Source organism: Dendropsophus ebraccatus, unplaced genomic scaffold (genome assembly GCF_027789765.1).
Source record: "Dendropsophus ebraccatus isolate aDenEbr1 unplaced genomic scaffold, aDenEbr1.pat pat_scaffold_1827_ctg1, whole genome shotgun sequence".
Lineage (NCBI taxonomy): Eukaryota > Metazoa > Chordata > Amphibia > Anura > Hylidae > Dendropsophus > Dendropsophus ebraccatus.
This window is the reverse complement of record NW_027209259.1, coordinates 8,418-27,468: the sequence shown is the minus strand read 5'-3', so window position 1 is coordinate 27,468 and position 19,051 is coordinate 8,418. Positions and strand designations below refer to the sequence as shown.

Sequence of the window (19,051 nt, the reverse complement as noted above, 5' to 3'; positions counted from 1 at the left end):
GCTGGGATCAGAAGGAATAAACGATCATAGAAACGATCGCAATAACGATGATAGTAATGATCGTAACTAACGACCATCGTTCTGTGTAATATGGTGAACGATTTCAGGTTAACGATAAACAGCGAAATAAATCTATCAGAGACAAAGATTATATGTTAAAAAATGATACACTCGGCCCTCCAGCTGTTTCAGAACTACAATTCCCATCATGCCTGGACAGCCAAAGCTTTAGCTTGTAGTTTTGTAACAGCTGAAGGGCCTGAGTTTGACAACCCAGCCATAGATAATTGTCATGGGAAATGTGCAAATAAGAAAAAATCCACAATCCTGGAACCTGGACGACTTGATGTCACATAGATGGAGGGGATGAAACATTTACGAACTACTTTTCATTAGGAAAATGTTTCCTTCTGTATTTGTGCCTGATCCTCTTCCCCTATAGTCCACAGCTCATTGTCTTGGTTACCGACCACCAGTTTCTGTCCTGTGAGCGGTGGCCGGTAAGTATATTTCTATCCCTTCTATGTCTTCCTCTCATGGGGCTGTGGATTGTCCCTGTGATCTCAGTAGGAAACAATGAGATGCAGAACTGATCCCACTCAGCATGGCTGCGTCCCGTCCTCCCCCAGCGAGAGTCTGGTGATAGACAGGATTCTCTTCTCCTGTCCGTCCATCCTGTGGCGGCTGCACTAATACACTGTACATAGAGCAGCAGGGACTCCAGATCCTCCCCGGCCTCCCAGCTCCAGTACTGTGTATGCATGGCCACTAACTATGCAGAGGAAGCCGCTGCCGCCCACTCAGGACCTGTGTCATCTGTCACATCATCATAACCCTATATATATATATATATATATCCACATGAGATGGAGGGAGAGGAGACTAAGGTTTAGAAGAAACATTTTATTACCAATTGGTGAGAAGTTTGGAGCTGCGGTATATGATATCTGTATTACCGCCACATCTCCTCTGTACATGGGGAATACATAGCTGTGGTATCCGGCTTCTATCTGCTTTCTGGAGAACAGACGGGTGACTGATCATTCAGCGATCTGACTCGGCTTTTCCCCTGAGTGACTGTTTAGATGTTTAATAAGTTTAACTTTCTGTGTGAAACATTTCCCACATTTATCACATGAATATGGCTTCTCTCCTGTGTGAGTTCTTTCATGTATAGTGAGATGTGATTTCACAGAAAAACTATTTTCACATTGTGAACACGAAAATGGCTTCTCCCCTGTATGAATTCTTTGATGTTTAAGAAAATGTGATTTATAACTAAAACTTTTCCCACATTCTGAACATGAAAACTGCTCCCCTCTGTGAACTCTTTGATGTTTAACAAAATTTGACTTATGATTAAAACATTTCCCACATTCTGAACATGAAAACAGCTTTTCTCCGGTATGATTTCTTTCATGTAATGTGAGCAGTGTTTTCTGAGTAAAACATTTCCCACATTCTAAACATGAAAATGGCTTCTCCCCTGTATGAATTCTTTGATGTTTAACAAAATCTGATTTACAAGTAAAACATTTCCCACATTCTGAACATGAAAATGGCTTCTCTCCTGTATGAGTTCTTTCATGTAATGTGAGTTTTGTTTTGTAAGTAAAACATTTCCCACATTCTAAACATGGAAAAGGCTTCTCCCCTGTGTGAATTCTTTGATGTTTAACAAGACTTGATTTAGGAGTAAAACATTTGCCACATTCTGAACATGAAAACAGCTTCTCACCCGTGTGGCTTCTTACATGTAGAGTAAGCTGTGATTTCCAAGTAAAACATTTTCCACATTCTGAACATGAAAATGGCTTCTCTCCTGTGTGAATTCTTTGATGGTTAACAAGATTTGATTTACGAGTACACAATTTTCCACATTCTGAACATGAAAATTTCCCCTTTCCTGTGTGAATTCTTTGATGTTCAACAAAATCTGATTTCTGAGTAAAACATTTCCCACATTCTGGACATGAAAATGTCTTCTCCTTATGTTGCTTAGTAATCTGTGATGAATCAGTAGATGGGACTGGTATATAAGGATCAGGTGACAGATCGATGCTGTGAGGGGCTGAGGGTAGATCTGGGGTAATAGAATGTTCTTCATATGTATCTTGTGTGATAGGATTCTCTGCTTTATAACCTGAATATATCAGATTTCCCTCTGATCTCCGGGTACAGTCACCTGACAATAGAGAAGAAAATAATAGTAATAACCTTAGAGATGTTTCATATATTTTTTTTACTTAGATTGTTTTATGTGCAGCATCTTATCCAGAATGTGACATCATGGAAACCCTCCCCGTCCTCCCCCATCGTGGAACCCTCCCGTCCTCCCCCATCGTGGAACCCTCCCGTCCTCCTCCATCGTGGAACCCTCCCGTCCTCCTCCATCGTGGAACCCTCCCATCCTCCTCCATCGTGGAACCCTCCCGTCACCCTCCATCGTGGAACCCTCCCGTCACCCTCCATCGTGGAACCCTCCCGTCCTCCCCCATCGTGGAAATACTTGTTCTGTAGTAATAAGAAGTACAGTTATGTGATAAATAATAAAACACTGGGTAACACTGCTGCCGGACTGCTGCCCCCCCCTTCCGATTTTATATACAAACACACGGAAAAAATACACATTATACATGGTAGCGTGAGCAATTGTCCCACCTGTGAAGCTCTAACAATAATATTCCCGTAAGGTGAACGCCGTAAACAAAAAAATAAAAACAGCGGCAGGATTGCAGATTTTTTATCAGAAAAAATTAAATAAATTAAAAAACTTTGAAACTAATAAAAACTAGAAATTGTGGTGCAAAAACAGACGGCCAACCAGCCCTGTAGGTGATGAAATAAAAGCTCTATATATATACACAGCCCAGCATAAAATTATATACATACAGCCCAGCATACCATTATATATATATAATATATATATATATACACACACACACAGCCCAGCATGTAATTTATAAATATATATATATATGAGTATACACAGCCCAGCATACCATTATATATATATATATATATATATATATATATATGTACACAGCCCAGCATACCATTATATATATACAGCCCTGACTACCATTATATATATATACATCCCAGCATACCATTATATATATACACACACACCACACACAGCCCAGCATACCATTATATATATATATATATATATATATATATATATATATATATATGTATAAATGTATACACAGCCCAGCATACCATTATATATATATACATCCCAGCATACCATTATATATATATATATATATATATATATATATATATATACACACACACACACAGCCCATTATAAAATTACTGACACCTCCAGGAATATCAGCCCTATTACCTATTGTTTCTGACAGGACACAGAGCGTATAATATTCCACACAGAATAGTTACAGGCCGGTGACTGAGGAGAATGTGCGAGTGTTCTCCTGCATTTACTGGTCACTACTCACCTGGGCGGTTACCTGTAGTGATGTCCCTCCTTATACTGCTCATCACTGCTGTCATCTGTCTCTTCTTCTTCCTCTTCTTCTTTTATTATTTTGTTCGTAGCATTAATGTAATTCAGATCCTTCCCTGTAGTGATCTCCTCCTTATACTGCTCATCACTGCTGTCATCTGTCTCTTCTTTCTTTATGTCGGTATCAGTAATAGAGTTCAGATTTCTTACCGGCAGAAATGTCCCGCTTATAGTGCTCATAACTGCCGTCACCTGTCTCTTCTTCTTTTACCTTTATGTCTGTAGTATTAATAGAGTTCAGATCTTTCCCTGTAGTGATGTCCTCCTTATACTGCTCATCACTGCTCACATCTGTCTCTTCTTCTTTATTTACTATAGTGTTTTTACAATCAGTATAGTTTATTTTTTCATCCTGATTCGTGATCTGTGAGAAAACAAAAAGGAGAAGATGAGACAATACAAATCTTGGATGCAAAGAGAAGAGGTGAGAAGCTACAGGGAAAGAGAACAGAAGGGAGACAGTGTACGGTATTAACCTTTTACACGGGCGGATTATCAGCCAGGAATGGTGAAACTGATAACCGGCCGTATAAAAGTGACAGTGATCAGGGGAGGAGCCGGAAAAGTTAAATCCTCGGCTGATCTTGTGTTTTAGAACGTGTTTAAAAAATTATCGTTATTGGAAGACCGACAGCACGGATATGTATATAGGATATACTGTACATATAGGATATACATATATTGGGGTTCTGGGATATACACTCACCGGCCACTTTATTAGGTACACCTGTCCAACTAAACGTTACCCCTAATTTCTAATCAGGCCAATCACATGGCGGCAACTCAGTGCATTTAGGCATGTAGACATGGTCAAGACAATCTCCTGCAGTTCAAACTGAGCATCAGTATGGGGAAGAAAAGTGATTTGAGGCCGTGGCACGTGATTTGAACGTGGCATGGTTGTTGGTGCCAGAAGGGCTGGTCTGAGTATTTCAGAAACTGCTGGGATTTTCACGCACAACCATCTCTAGGGTTTACAGAGAATGGTCCGAAAAAGAAAAAACATCCAGTGAGCGGCAGTTCTGTGGGCGGAAATGCCTTGTTGATGCCAGAGGTCAGAGGAGAATGGGCAGACTGGTTCCAGCTGATAGAAAGGCAACAATGACTCAAATAGCCAACCGTTACAACCAAGGTAGGCAGAAGAGCATCTCTGAACGCACAGTACGGCCAACTCTGAGGCAGATGGGCTACAGCAGCAGAAGACACACCGGGGGCCACTCCGCTCAGCTAAGAACAGGAAACTGAGGCTACAATTTGCACAAGCTCATCGAAATTGGACAGTAGAAGATTGGAAAAACGTTGCCTGGTCTGATAAGTCTCGATTTCTGCTGCGACATTCGGATGGTAGGGTCAGAATTTGGCGTCAACAACATGAAAGCATGGATCCATCCTGCCTTGTATCAACGGTTTCAGGCTGGTGGTGGTGGTGTCATGGTGTGGGGAATATTTTCTTGGCACTCTTTGGGCCCCTTGGTACCAATTGAGCATGGTTACAACCCCACAGCCTACCTGAGTATTGTTGCTGACCATGTCCATCCCTTTATGACCACAATGTACCAACATCTGATGGCGACTTTCAGCAGGATAATGCGCCATGTCGTAAAGCTAGAATCATCTCAGACTGGTTTTCTTGAACATGACAATGAGTTCCCTGTACTCCAATGGCCTCCACAGTCACCAGATCTCAATCCAATAGAGCATCTTTGGGATATGGTGGAACGGGAGATTGGCATCATGGATGTGCAGCCGACAAATCTGCCGGCAACTGTGTGATGTCATCATGTCACTATGGACCAAAATCTCTGAGGAAGCTTCCAGCACCTTGTTGTATCTATGCCACCAAGAATTGAGGCAGTTCTGAAGGCAAAAGGGGGTCCAACCCGTTACTAGCATGGTGTACCTAATAAAGTGGCCGGTGAGTGTATATATATCTGTGCTGTCAGTTTCCAGATCACACAGCAGAACATACTTACCTAGTGTTTAGCAGCTGTGATTCAGCATCCTGTTTCTTCTCCGCTCTCCCGTCCAGCTGCTATGTATTCAGACCCCCGCCTCCTCCAGAATGATTGATAGATGGAGGAGGCGGGCCTGAATACACAGCAGCTGGACAGGAGAGCCGGAGAAGAGGAAGCAGCAGAATGTTAGTTAGATATGTACTGCTACTGTTATCTGTAAAAAGACAGCTTGGAACAGTTTCTATGGCTGCACAAATGATACATGGATCGTTCATACAGCCCGGCAGCTAGATTTGTTGTGCTGTGTAAAGGTCCCGCAAACAGGTGCTGATCTTGCTAGTCCAGCAAGCTGTAACATGTAACTAGACCTTTACCTCCTATTTTACACAGAGAATAAAACATAAGGAAATACACAGTAGAAGAGGGAAGAAGGGAAGATGAGGGTCACAGGAGATGACACAAGACTGGAGCAGAGAACCATTACTGTAAAGAGGAACAGAGGGTGAGGGGCCCGGAGCAAATAGGAGGAACTCCGGAAACCCCGACTGAGAGCAAGAGCCGCACATCTACACATCATAGGGAAGATCTCCATCTACCTGATCCTGATCCTGTGGGAGAAGAGGACGGGGACATCTCTCTGGTGCTGTTCTCTTACTGGATCTGACTGGAGGGAACACATACAGAGACTGAATTCATTCTTTCCATCCAGATAATACAGAGAGGAGGTGTGTATATAGTCCTGTCTATTACCTGCTGATGGGAGGGGCTGCTGATCCTCCAGCATCACATCCTTGTACTGATCCTTGTGTCCTTCTACATACTCCCACTCCTCCATGGAGAAATAGACCGCCACGTCCTGACACCTTATAGGAACCTGACACACACAATGGTCACACAGTCATCCCCCCCACCCCTCCAGTGGTGTTACTGTATAATGTCCCAGCATTCCCAGCAGCCACAGTCTCACCTCTCCACTCAGCAGCTCCACCATCTTGTTGGTGACTTCTAGGATCTTTCTCTTCCTCCATTTCCTCATGTATCAGGGGCCCCGGGATTGGGCTCAGGGTTCTTCCCCATCCTTCACCCCCAGGGGCCCCACAGCGCCCACTAGAGGACTTCTTCACTACTGTGTAATCCTGTGTATGGAGAGACACATTACTATCACTCCATCCATTCCCAGAATCCCTCACCTCTCCAGTCCTATCCATCTGTTATTCCATAGATAAGAATGATGTCATGATGACATCACTCCCAGAATCCCTCACCTCCCCAGTCCTATCCATCTGTTATTCCATAGATAAGAATGATGTCATGATGACATCACTCCCAGAATCCCTCACCTCCCCAGTCCTATCCATCTGTTATTCCAAAAGATAAGAATGATGTCATGATGACATCACTTCCCAGAATCCCTCACCTCCCCAGTCCTATCCATCTGTTATTCCATAGATAAGAATGATGTCATGATGACATCACTCCCAGAATCCCTCACCTCTCCAGTCCTATCCATCTGTTATTCCATAGATAAGAATGATGTCATGATGACATCACTCCCAGAATCCCTCACCTCCCCAGTCCTATCCATCTGTTATTCCATAGATAAGAATGATGTCATGATGACATCACTCCCAGAATCCCTCACCTCTCCAGTCTATCCATCTGTTATTCCATAGATAAGAATGATGTCATGATGACATCACTCCCAGAATCCCTCACCTCTCCAGTCCTATCCATCTGTTTATTCCATAGATAAGAATGATGTCATGATGACATCACTCCCAGAATCCCTCACCTCTCCAGTCCTATCCATCTGTTATTCCATAGATAAGAATGATGTCATGATGACATCACTCCCAGAATCCCTCACCTCTCCAGTCCTATCCATCTGTTATTCCATAGATAAGAATGATGTCATGATGACATCACTCCCAGAATCCCTCACCCTACACAGTAAGCAGGAAGAGTATGTGTAGGGTGAGGGTTATTATCCTGTCGGCCATCTTGTCTCTGTCTCTCTCCATGGTTGATGGGTCGGTCTCTTATATAGAAGATATCAGCAGAGGATCCTGGAGGGAAGAGGAGGAGACAATGTAATGCGGCTCTAGATTCCTGGAGATAGAAATATACATGGACAGGAGGGGGATATGGGGGAACATGGGAGGAGACAGGAAAGTGCAGATGATGGAACTCTCCTCCATGGCTGGAGCTCTGTATCAGTGGGGGGTCTGGGTGCTGAGACCCCCGCTGATCACTAGAAGGAAGGGCGGACGCTCAGCAGCCACCCATACTGCCCCTTCCTCCCGCTCTCACTGGTAAAGTAGTAGATTACCTGAGGTGTCATGGCCTCCATTATATTTCCGTCTGCTACGGTTACCAGTGAGAGCGGGGGGGAGGGGCAGAGCGATACACCGATATAACCTGTCACCTCTCTATGACACCACAGAAGTTTGTGTAAATGACAGGTTCACCACAAGGCTGCGTTCACACTGCGAGGCGGCTGCAATATGTGGTACAGTTATGCTCTACGGCTACATCCACACAGCAGGACAGACCCCTGTGGTGGCCGCCATATGTAACCAGTCTCTGCTGGGAATATTCTCCATTACCATCACCCTCTCATATCCTTCACCAACCGCAAATATACCCAACTATCAGATGAAGCCCAATTTTATCTTCTATATCAGCTCATAATAATCATCCATAATACACAATAATAATCCATCATACATAATAATCATCCATTCATAATATAATTATAATAATCATTCCATCATACATAATAATCATCCATAATACAAACATAATAATCATCATCCATCATACATAATAATAAATAATAATAATCCAGAATACATAATAATCATCCATAATACATACATAATAATCACTATTCATAATATACATAATATCATCCATAATAATAATAATCACCCATAATATATACATAACAATCATCTATAATACATAATAATCATCATCATCCATAATAATCATCATCATCCATAATAATAATAATCATCCATAATACATAATAATCATCCATAATACATAATAATCATCCATCATACATAATAATCATCTATCAATACATACAGACCCCCTCACTATTATAGGAACCTGCAGGAGGGAATTTCCCCCACAAATAATGTGTCTCAGTTTCCGGCACATCTTATACCACACTTGAGAGGAGTCAGGAGAAAGTACTAATAGTCCCAGCAATCCCAACCCCTCCTATGGCTCTGTATATAGAAGGCGAAGAGGGAAATAGGAAAACCCCGGTCACAAGGGGTTAATACCCAGCGACATCCTCCATACTGTGTAACAGGGGGGACTCCATATATATATATACTGTACCTCCAGCTGCAGATACAGGAGCCGTGTGCTTCCAGGACCTGCCATGATGTCCACAGTCATGTGATCAGTCACATAGAGGAGGAGGAGTCACATGATCAGGGGCTGCTGCTCAGTGTATGCAGGACTCTGCTGTGCTGGATGAGCTGAAGTGATGTGTATGCAGCAGAGCTGTGTGTGTGATGTGTGTGGAGCAGAGCTGTGTGTGTGTGATGTGTGTGGAGCAGAGCTGTGTGTGTGTGATGTGTGTGGAGCAGAGCTGTGTGTGTGTGATGTGTGTGGAGCAGAGCTGTGTGTGTGTGTGATGTGTGTGGAGCAGAGCTGTGTGTGTGTGTGATGTGTGTGGAGCAGAGCTGTGTGTGTGTGTGATGTGTGTTGGAGCAGAGCTGTGTGTGTGTTGTGTGATGTGTGTGGAGCAGAGCTGTGTGTGTGTGTGATGTGTGTGTGAGTGATGTGTGTGTGAGTGATGTGTGTGAGTGATGTGTGTGTGAGTGATGTGTGTGGAGCAGAGCTGTGTGTGTGTGATGTGTGTGGAGCAGAGCTGTGTGTGTGTGATGTGTGTGTGAGCAGAGCTGTGTGTGTGTGTGTGTGATGTGTGTGGAGCAGAGCTGTGTATAAGGAATTCTCGCGGATTCTGCCGCTCGTCCCTGCAAGTTCCAGCTTCACTCCTGTCCGGACTAATAAACAGACGGTAGCGATGGAAGCTACATTTCACCTTATTATACCGCTCGCCAAAGCGGCTGCACCCTGGGGCATTGCCACACAGTATACAAGAAACTCCATACCCGCAGCCTGGCATCTAAACAGAGATCGGAGGTGGAAATTCACATTCTCCTCATCGCTCTGGGTATAAGAAGTTAGAAATTGGATTGGATGGTCCCTGGCGCTCACCAGCGATGGGTAACATGAACATTCGACCCCCTTTCCAGTGGTCAACAGAGTGAGGGGATGTCATAGATGTCATGGAAGCAATGCCGCGGTCCGTTTATTTTGAGCCGTCTCCATCTTTCTAGCTGCTGCCGTTCTTGAGAGAAAGTTTTTCTTAAAGCCGATATATACATGCAAGATGGTGATGCCAGGAAACTACATTTCCCATCATGCATTGCTTCCTGCTGCTAGCTGGGACCTGTAGTTCTACAGAAGCTCTGTGACCTGATATATTGTGATGTGGATGGATAGCAGCTTACTGGGACCTGTAGTTCTACACAATATAATCAGAACAGAACTTCTGTAGAACTACAGGTCCCAGCAAGCTGCTATCAGTCCATCCCATTGAAGAGAGAGGAGGACACGTGATCCCGACTCCAAAGGTGGGGGCCAGGAGGAAGGAGCGTGTCAGCCTGGACTCTAGTTAGCTCATTTTGTGATTACTGGGGGGTGAATAGGCAGGAATAGCTCCAAAACGGCTCAAAACAGGTAATTACTGGCTTTGAGCAATATATTGAGCTAGGGTGGGCTATTTAACACTGCAAAAAAGATTTTGGGAAAATACCCCTTTTAAGCGATCTAAAAACAATCGCAATAACGTTTTTTTTTCAAACTATATATCATTCCGTCTAAACGCTGATCGTTATAAAAAACACATCATTACTTCAAAATCGTTAATCGTTCGATTATCGGTCCGTGTAAAATCTAAAAATAGCCAAAATCTTGGCGTCAAAGTTTAAAAGAGTCTGTGCGTCCTTCTCAGTCGCACATGAAACCGCATCCCCAACATTTTCCACATTCTGAACATGAAACAGATTCTTTCATGTAGAGTAAGCTGTAATTGCATAGTAAAATATTTCCCACATTCTGAACATAAAAATGGCTTCTGTCCTTGTATGAGTTCTTTGATGGTTAACAAAATCTGATTTCTGAGTAAACCATTTCCCACATTCTGAACATGAAACTAATTAACTTTTCCTTACTCTGCTCCAATACGAATATTTTTATATCTAGTGAGCCGTGATTTCTCTTTAACCGTTTTTTATTAAACATTTCTTTGGCAGTATATACCACACATGCAGGTTACTTCTGTCAAGAAGTCCAAATATCATCTAAAGTTTAACAGTCTTTAATAATGGTAAAAGAGTAAGAACTTACAAACTGAAACTTGTGCAGCTGAGAGCTTTCTGCTAACAGGTTAGAGGGACATGGAGCCATAAAAAAAAGGAACCTGTTGTAGAAGATAGAGGCCTGAGCTATCATTTCAAACTAAAACATTTTCCACATTATGAACATGAAATGGCTTCACCCTCGTGAATTTTTTGATATTGAACAACATATGATTTCTTAGTAAAACCTTTCCCACATTCTTAAAGGACAAGTGCCATGAAAAACTTTTTCCCAGTAATTGAAGCACATTACAAAGTTATATAACTCTGTAATATGCTTCAATCACCTATCTGCCTCCCTTCCCTGTCTTCCCCCCTCTACCCCCCACCAGGAAGTGTCCTATCTCACACAGACCTGATTACTGTCGTCACCGTCACCAGGCAGCTCCTTCTTGTGAGGAGAGTCATCAGCAGGAGGGCTGCTCTAGCTCCTGTTACACCAGCCTCCCCCTCCCACCGTCCACGGCAGCAGGAGAGAGGGTATGAGGGGAGGGGGGAGAGAGGGTATGAGGGGAGGGGGGAGCTGCGCAAGGACATGTGACAAGTGATGGCTTGCAGTTGTTCAGCCAATCGGAGGTGAGCAAGCTGTCACCTGACAAGGCAGGGGAGGGGGAGGCTAGTGTAACAGGAGAAGGAGCAGAGAGAAGAGCTTTGTAACGGTGACGACAGTAATCAGGTCTGTGTGAGATAGGACACTTCCTGGTGGGGGGTGGAGGGGGGAAAAGACAGGGAAGGGAGGCAGAGAGGTGATTGAAGCATATTACAGAGTTTATAACTTTTTAATGTGCTTCAATTACTGGGAAAAAGTTTTTCATGGCACTTGTCCTTTAACATGAAAATGGCTTCTTTCCCCTATGAGTTCTTTCATGTTTAGTGAGCTTGGATTTAAAAGTAAAACATTTGTCACATTCTGAACATGAAAACGGCTTCTCTCCTGTGTGATGTCTTTGATGTTCATTTAACTTGATTTCTGAGAAAAACATTTCCCACATTCTGAGCATGAAAATGGCTTCTCTCCTGTATGAACTCTTAAATGTGTAGTGAGCTTTGATTTACAAGTAAACATTTCCCACATTCTGGACATGAATATGGCTTCTCCCCTGTGTGAATTCTTTCATGTGTGGCGAGATGTGATTTCCGAGTAAAACCTTTTCCACATTCTGAACATGAAAATGGCTTTGGCATTGTGTGACTTTTTTCATGTCTAGCGACAGTTATTTTGCTAGCAAAACGTTTCCCACATTCTGAACATGAAACGGCTTCTCCTTACTTAGCTTAATAAACTGTGTTAAATCAGAAAATAAAGGTATTAAAAAGATCAGGTGACAGATCTTTGTTCCAATGAGCTGAAGGTAGATCTGAGGTAATGGAAGGTTCTTCATATGTTTCCTGTGTGATAGATCCTCTGCTTTATAACCTGAATATATCAGATTTCCCTCTGATCCCCGGGTACAGTCACCTGACAATAGAGAAGAGAGGATTTTTTTGAAATAATAATAATAATAATCTTGAATGTATTTATAATTTGTTTGATTTTTGTGCAGCATCTTATCCAGAACTTTACATGGAACACTCTCATAGTAACTTAACTCTCATAGTAACTTAACTCTCATAGTAACTATATAGCATTCCACTGCTTAGTATCTTAGAATAGATATATGTATATACTGGGCAGGTTTTACATTCACTTACTCTCGACTTACCCACCACATCTGCTTCTCTTTCCGTAAAGTCATATTTTATCATGTTGTTTATATTTTCTAAAACTTATTTTATTTTTTTATTAATATTATTCAAACATTCCCCTTTTAAACCTGATTTAGTCCTTTAACATTTAGGTAAAATTTCCTCCTAGGCAGCACAGAAAACAATATAACCTATACAATACATGAATGATAAAATGATTAACTAATTAGCCAAATACTGTAAATAACTCCAGGAAACACACAGGAGATGAGACTGTATGTGGCAGTAACACATATATGTATTAGGAGGAATCCTGTGCTGCCTATGACTCAGGGAAAGGAGGAAATCTGGGGAGTAAACTGTAACTTTCCATTTCATCCTATGGCAGCACAGGAAATAAATGGGACAAAAAAAACATCGCTAACGATGTCCATGCAGACCTAACAGCCCGATTATCGGCCGTAGTAATAGTACCCTTAGTTATCAGGCTTTCAGTTCAGGGCTGTTCTATATAAACGCCTGCATGTCTTGGGTTTACATGATTATCTCCTTCAACATTGGGGCAGTGTCAGATGGCTTCTATAAAGGCCTAGCACCCAAATCCTTAAACATTGGGAAGGTGGAAATCGTCATGTCTTAAAACATATACACCCTCTGAGAATGTTGTGTATCTTCTGTTTCTTAGTTTTCTCAGGTTGCGCGGTGTGGATAATCGGTCACTTCTTCATTTACTGGGTGGAGAGACGTGCTGCAAGTCGCACCTATCCTTCTAATCTGTCAATGAGCTAGGACTTGGTGAAGATTTTCTGGATGGGTATACGAGGTCAGAAATGGGACGTTATTATTGATGTCTTGGCAGTATCCTCCCCGGATGTGTTACTCATCCATCCATTTTTGCCACTACCCCCTCCCTCGCATACCGTGGTGACGCCTCTTCTCTACTACAGATGTCAGGTAACTGGTGTGTAGTCACCGGCCTCTTCTCTACTACAGATGTCAAGTAACTGATCTGTAGTCCCGGCCTCTTCTCTACTACAGCTGTCAGGTAACTGGTCTGTAGTCACCAGCCTCTTCTCTACTACAGATGTCAGTAACTGGTGTGTAGTCACCGGCCTCTTCTCTACTACAGATGTCAGCTAACTGGTCTGTAGTCACCGGCCTCTTCTCCGCTACAGATGTCAGGTAACTGGTGTGTAGTCACCGGCCTCTACTCTACTACAGATGTCAGTGAGCAGCCTCTTCTCTACTACAGATGTCAGGTAACTGGTGTGTAGTCACCAGCCTCTTCTCTACTACAGATGTCAGGTAACTGGGTGTAGTCACCGGCCTCTTCTCTACTACAGATGTCAGGTAACTGGTCTGTAGTCACCGGCCTCTTCTCTACTACAGATGTCAGGTAACTGGTCTGTAGTCACCAGCCTCTTCTCTACTACAGATGTTAGGTAACTGGTCTGTAGTCACCAGCCTCTTCTCTACTACAGATGTCAGGTAACTGGTCTGAAAATCTGTTAGCATGGTTGGTTATACAGATCCGTCATTGGGGCAGTAATCACAGATCAGAGTTTACATCTAGAACGGAAACCATCTGGACCCATCACCTAAATGGTCAAGTTCCTCTGAAACACTGGCCTCAGAGAGCACTGGAGCTGAACCTGGAGGAAATGTAGTATAGGATTATAGGGTGTTGCTGTATGGGGAAGTATACAGCAGAGAAGACTGACAGGACACAGAGCTTATAATATTCCCCCCGGCGGTTACCTGTACTGATGTCCTCCTTATACTGCTCATCACTGCTGTCATCTGTCTCCTCTTCTTCTTCCTCTTCTTTTACCCTTATGTCTGTAGCACTGATATAATTCAGATCTTCAGTCTGATTTCGAGCTGTGAAATAAACAAGGTAAGATTATAAGACAGTAGGAGAAGTCAGGTGGGATGTGCAGATCATAGGGAACATCTCCATCTACCTGATCCTGATCCTGTGGGAGAAGAGGACGGGGACATCTCTCTGGTGCTGTTCTCTTACTGGATCTGACTGGAGGGAACACATACAGAGACTGAATTCATTCTTTCCATCCAGATAATACAGAGAGGAGGTGTGTATATAGTCCTGTCTATTACCTGCTGATGGGAGGGGCTGCTGATCCTCCGGCATCACATCCTTGTACTGATCCTTGTGTCCTTCTACATACTCCCACTCCTCCATGGAGAAATAGACCGCCACGTCCTGACACCTTATAGGAACCTGACACACACAAGGTCACACAGTCATCCCCCCCCCCCTCCAGTGGTGTTACTGTATAATGTCCCAGCATTCCCAGCACCACAGTCTCACCTCTCCACTCAGCAGCTCCACCATCTTGTTGGTGACTTCTAGGATCTTCTCTTCCTCCATTTCCTCATGTATCAGGGCCCCGGATTGGGCTCAGGGTTCTTCCCCATCCTTCACACCCAGGGGCCCCACAGCGCCCACTAGAGGACTTCTTCACTACTGTGTAATCCTGTGTATGGAGAGACACATTACTATCACTCCATCCATTCCCAGAATCCCTCACCTCTCCAGTCCTATCCATCTGTTATTCCATAGATAAGAATGATGTCATGATGACATCACTCCCAGAATCCCTCACCTCTCCAGTCCTATCATTCCCAGAATCCCTCACTCTCCCAGTCCTATCCATCTGTTATTCCATAGATAAGAATGATGTCATGATGACATCACTCCCAGAATCCCTCACCTCCCCAGTTCTATCCATCTGTTATTCCATAGATAAGAATGATGTCATGATGACATCACTCCCAGAATCCCTCACCTCTCCAGTTCTATCCATCTGTTATTCCATAGATAAGAATGATGTCATGATGACATCACTCCCAGAATCCCTCACCTCTCCAGTCCTATCCATCTGTTATTCCATAGATAAGAATGATGTCATGATGACATCACTCCCAGAATCCCTCACCTCCCCATCCTATCCATCTGTTATTCCATAGATAGAATGATGTCATGATGACATCACTCCCAGAATCCCTCACCTCCCCAGTAAGCAGGAAGAGTATGTGTAGGGTGAGGTTATTATCCTGTCGGCCATCTTGTCTCTGTCTCTCTCCATGGTTGATGGGTCGGTCTCTTATATAGAAGATATCAGCAGAGGATCCTGGAGGGAAAGGAGGAGACAATGTAATGCGGCTCTAGATTCCTGGAGATAGAAATATACATGGACAGGAGGGGATATGGGGAACATGGGAGGAGACAATGTAATATATCTGGGGGATGAAGCTTCTCATAGACGTCACTTATATCTCGCTCTCCTGTTCCCTCCGCGGCTCCTGATAATGCAGCTCTGTTATATTCTCTGCAATAAGCTGCGGTGTAATACATCACATAACCTGAGGGAAATGGGGCGCTGCTGTATATAGGAGAGAGCGGCCGGGATACAATCCCTGATACATATATATACTCTACCTCCAGCTGCAGATACAGGAGCCGTGTGCTTCCCCTGTGCTTCCAGGACCTGCCATGATGTCACAGTCATGTGATCAGTCACATGGAGAGGAGGAGTCACATGATCAGGGGCTGCTGCTCAGTGTATGCAGGCTCTGCTGTGCTGGATGAGCTGAAGTGATGTGTGCAGCAGAGCTGTGTGTGTGTGATGTGTGTGGAGCAGAGCTGTGTATGTGTGTGTTATATTGTTATATATGTGTGAGATGGTGAAACAACCAGAGAGATGTAACTGTATATAATAATATTGTATACTTATGGTTTAACTGACATTCTGTTAAGGGCCCCCCCCATATTATGGGGGGACACACGGAATTGCAGCCCCCCCCCCTTTTTTTGTATTGGTATACAGTATGGGCAGACTTGGTGTGTCCCGTTGTTTGTGTTGCCCCCCCCCCCCCCCCCTCACAGGTGGTTCGGCCGGATCTAGAAGATTCTGCTGAACAGCTGTTACTATCAGCTGATTGGATCAACGGTCGAGCGGGAAAGAGATAGGAACAGTGATCAGCTGTGATTGGCTGTTGGAAAAAAATGCGGGAATTCGTTTTGAATTAAAGCAGTGACACAGCGCTGGGAGCTCAGTCGGCGCTGATCCCTGGATGAAGAAGCTCCCACCCTCCCGTCCCAATTTTTTAAAGAATTTGAGAACTGTCGCGGACTTTGAAGTGTGGTATAATCGCCCAGAATATTCTGGGCTGGATAGGTTCTGTTTTATGGTCTATGAGGTTTTATTGCTTAAATTATTTATTCTTATTATAACTAAATGTTTGTTAACCCTTAGGAAGTTTCGCGGCCATAAAAATTTCAAAAGGTAAGGTGTTGTGTCTTCTTTTTAGGTTAAGTTCTTTTAGGGGGGTTGGGTTTGCACTTCCGTGTATTTGGCCACAAGATGTCGCTGTTTTGCAGCAGACGGCCTATGTTGCTAAGGCTGTGCTGTTGCCAAGGAGACGAACCTGACAGTTGGAGGATGTGACCTGAGGAAGCAGCAGATGAGGGAAGTCTGAGCGGCCATTTTGATGAGACAGCTGGCTATAGCAGACTAAGAGACCTGATGCCGTCCACATGAAGTATCCTTCTTCTAGGACCCCATACTGCTGAGGAGAGCAGCTATACTGGTATACTTAGACAGCATAGGAGCTGTGTAACATCCAGTTGTGGAGAGAGACGACCCCCATCTTTGTTACAAGACTTTGGCAAGAGGGACTCCCTCATACAGTAACCGCAATCAGCCGTCTATCTAAAAGAGACCACGGTCACCAGAGCACGTTAAACTTTCCAGGACAGATATTGGGCTGTAGATAGTTTAGTTAGGGCTATTGTCTGTGACAGGCCACATTATACTGTATGAGACCCACACAGTAGAGCTGTATATGTGTAATGTACATGTACTGGCTGTAGATGGTAACATGTAGCTACTGTATGTGTGTAATGTACATGTAGCTAGAGTATATGTGTGTAATGTACATGTACTGAGCTGTATATGTGTAATGTACATGTAGCTGAGCTTATATGATGTGTACTGTACATGTAGCTGAGCTGTATGTGTGTAATGTACATGTAGCTGAGCTGTATATGTGTAATGTACATGTAGCTGAGCTGTATATGTGTAATGTACATGTAGCTGAGCTGTATTGTGTGTAATGTACATGTAGCTGAGCTGTATATGTGTGTAATGTACATGTAGCTGAGCTGTATATGTGTGTACTGTACATGTAGCTGAGCTGTATATGTGTGTAGTACATGTAGCTGAGCTGTATATGTGTAATGTACATTAGCTGAGCTGTATGTGTGTAATGCCATGTAGCTGATGTATGGTGTAATGTACATGAGCTGAGCTGTATATATGTGTAATGTACATGTAGCTGAGCTTATATGTATAATGTACATGTAGCTGATGTATATGTAGTACATGTACTGACTGTATATTGTAATGTACATGTAGCTGAGCTGTATATGTGTGTAATGTACATGTAGCTGAGCTGTATATATGTGTAATTGTACATGTAGCTGAGCTGTATGTGTGTAATGTACATGTAGCTGAGCTGTATGTAATGTCTGAGCTGTATGTATCTTTCCCTCATCATTCCAACATTCTGTAATAACCCCACTACTGAAAAAAGTCCTCCATTGACCCATCCTGAGCATCTATCAACCTGTCTCTCTAATCTTCTTTAAACTCCTGGAACGTTTTGTCTCTTCTCATCTAACATACTATCTCTCATAACTCTCTAATTGATTCCCTACAGTTCAACTTCTGGTCCCTTAATTGTACTGAAAATTCTCTCACCAAGGAGCAAATAATCTTCTAAAGGATAAATCGCAAGTAAACTCCTTGCTGATTCTCCTGGATCTCTCAGCAGCGTTTGACACTGTAAACCACCAGCTCCTCCTCTCCATGCTCCGCTCTATCTGTATTATGTGACACTGTAGACCCCCCGCTATATACCTCCTCCTGTGATATTACCCAGCTATATAACTCCTCCTGTGATATCACCCCTGCTATATACCTCCTCTCCTGCTAGACTAAAAGTTTGGAACTCAGCACTGAGCTTTTGGCACCAAATTCAAATCAGGAAGCCTGCAGCAGCATATAATGGTAAGATCCGCTCCATTCTCTCTCCCTGTTATCATGGATCCCTTTGGGCATCTGTGAAGGCTGCTGAGAACAATCAGACTGCAGGCTCCATGTTGGGCCTTTGGGTTCACTTACTTTTTATGGTGGTGGTAGGCAATCTCTTTTTGTGCGAAAAAGAGGCCAAAGAGGATGTGATATTTTGTATACTTAGTGAAACCATTACAATATGGCGCTGACCTTCTAAACACGTAGAGATGTTACATTCCTTACAGCTTACGTAAGTAACACTAGTGCTATGCAAGTAACTCTTTTCGTACCTCAGCCAATGAAAGTACTGACACGAGCCCTAGTAGA

The 19,051-nt window shown here is 43.4% G+C and overlaps 1 protein-coding gene and 1 pseudogene across 1 annotated transcript; both read right to left on the bottom strand.

Annotated features, from left to right (window-relative positions):
- Positions 1-764: 764 nt before the first annotated feature.
- Positions 765-12,319, bottom strand: LOC138775661 (oocyte zinc finger protein XlCOF7.1-like; annotated as a pseudogene).
- Positions 12,320-14,488: 2,169 nt separating this feature from the next.
- Positions 14,489-16,168, bottom strand: LOC138775662 (gastrula zinc finger protein XlCGF66.1-like). The gene is made up of 5 exons (XM_069955986.1): positions 16,087-16,168; positions 15,657-15,778; positions 14,956-15,121; positions 14,742-14,865; positions 14,489-14,655 (listed from the first exon to the last, which is right to left on the bottom strand). Exons 3-5 carry the CDS (start codon positions 15,013-15,015, stop codon positions 14,489-14,491), a joined length of 351 nt encoding a protein of 116 aa, XP_069812087.1. The 5' UTR covers positions 15,016-15,121; positions 15,657-15,778; positions 16,087-16,168.
- Positions 16,169-19,051: the final 2,883 nt, after the last annotated feature.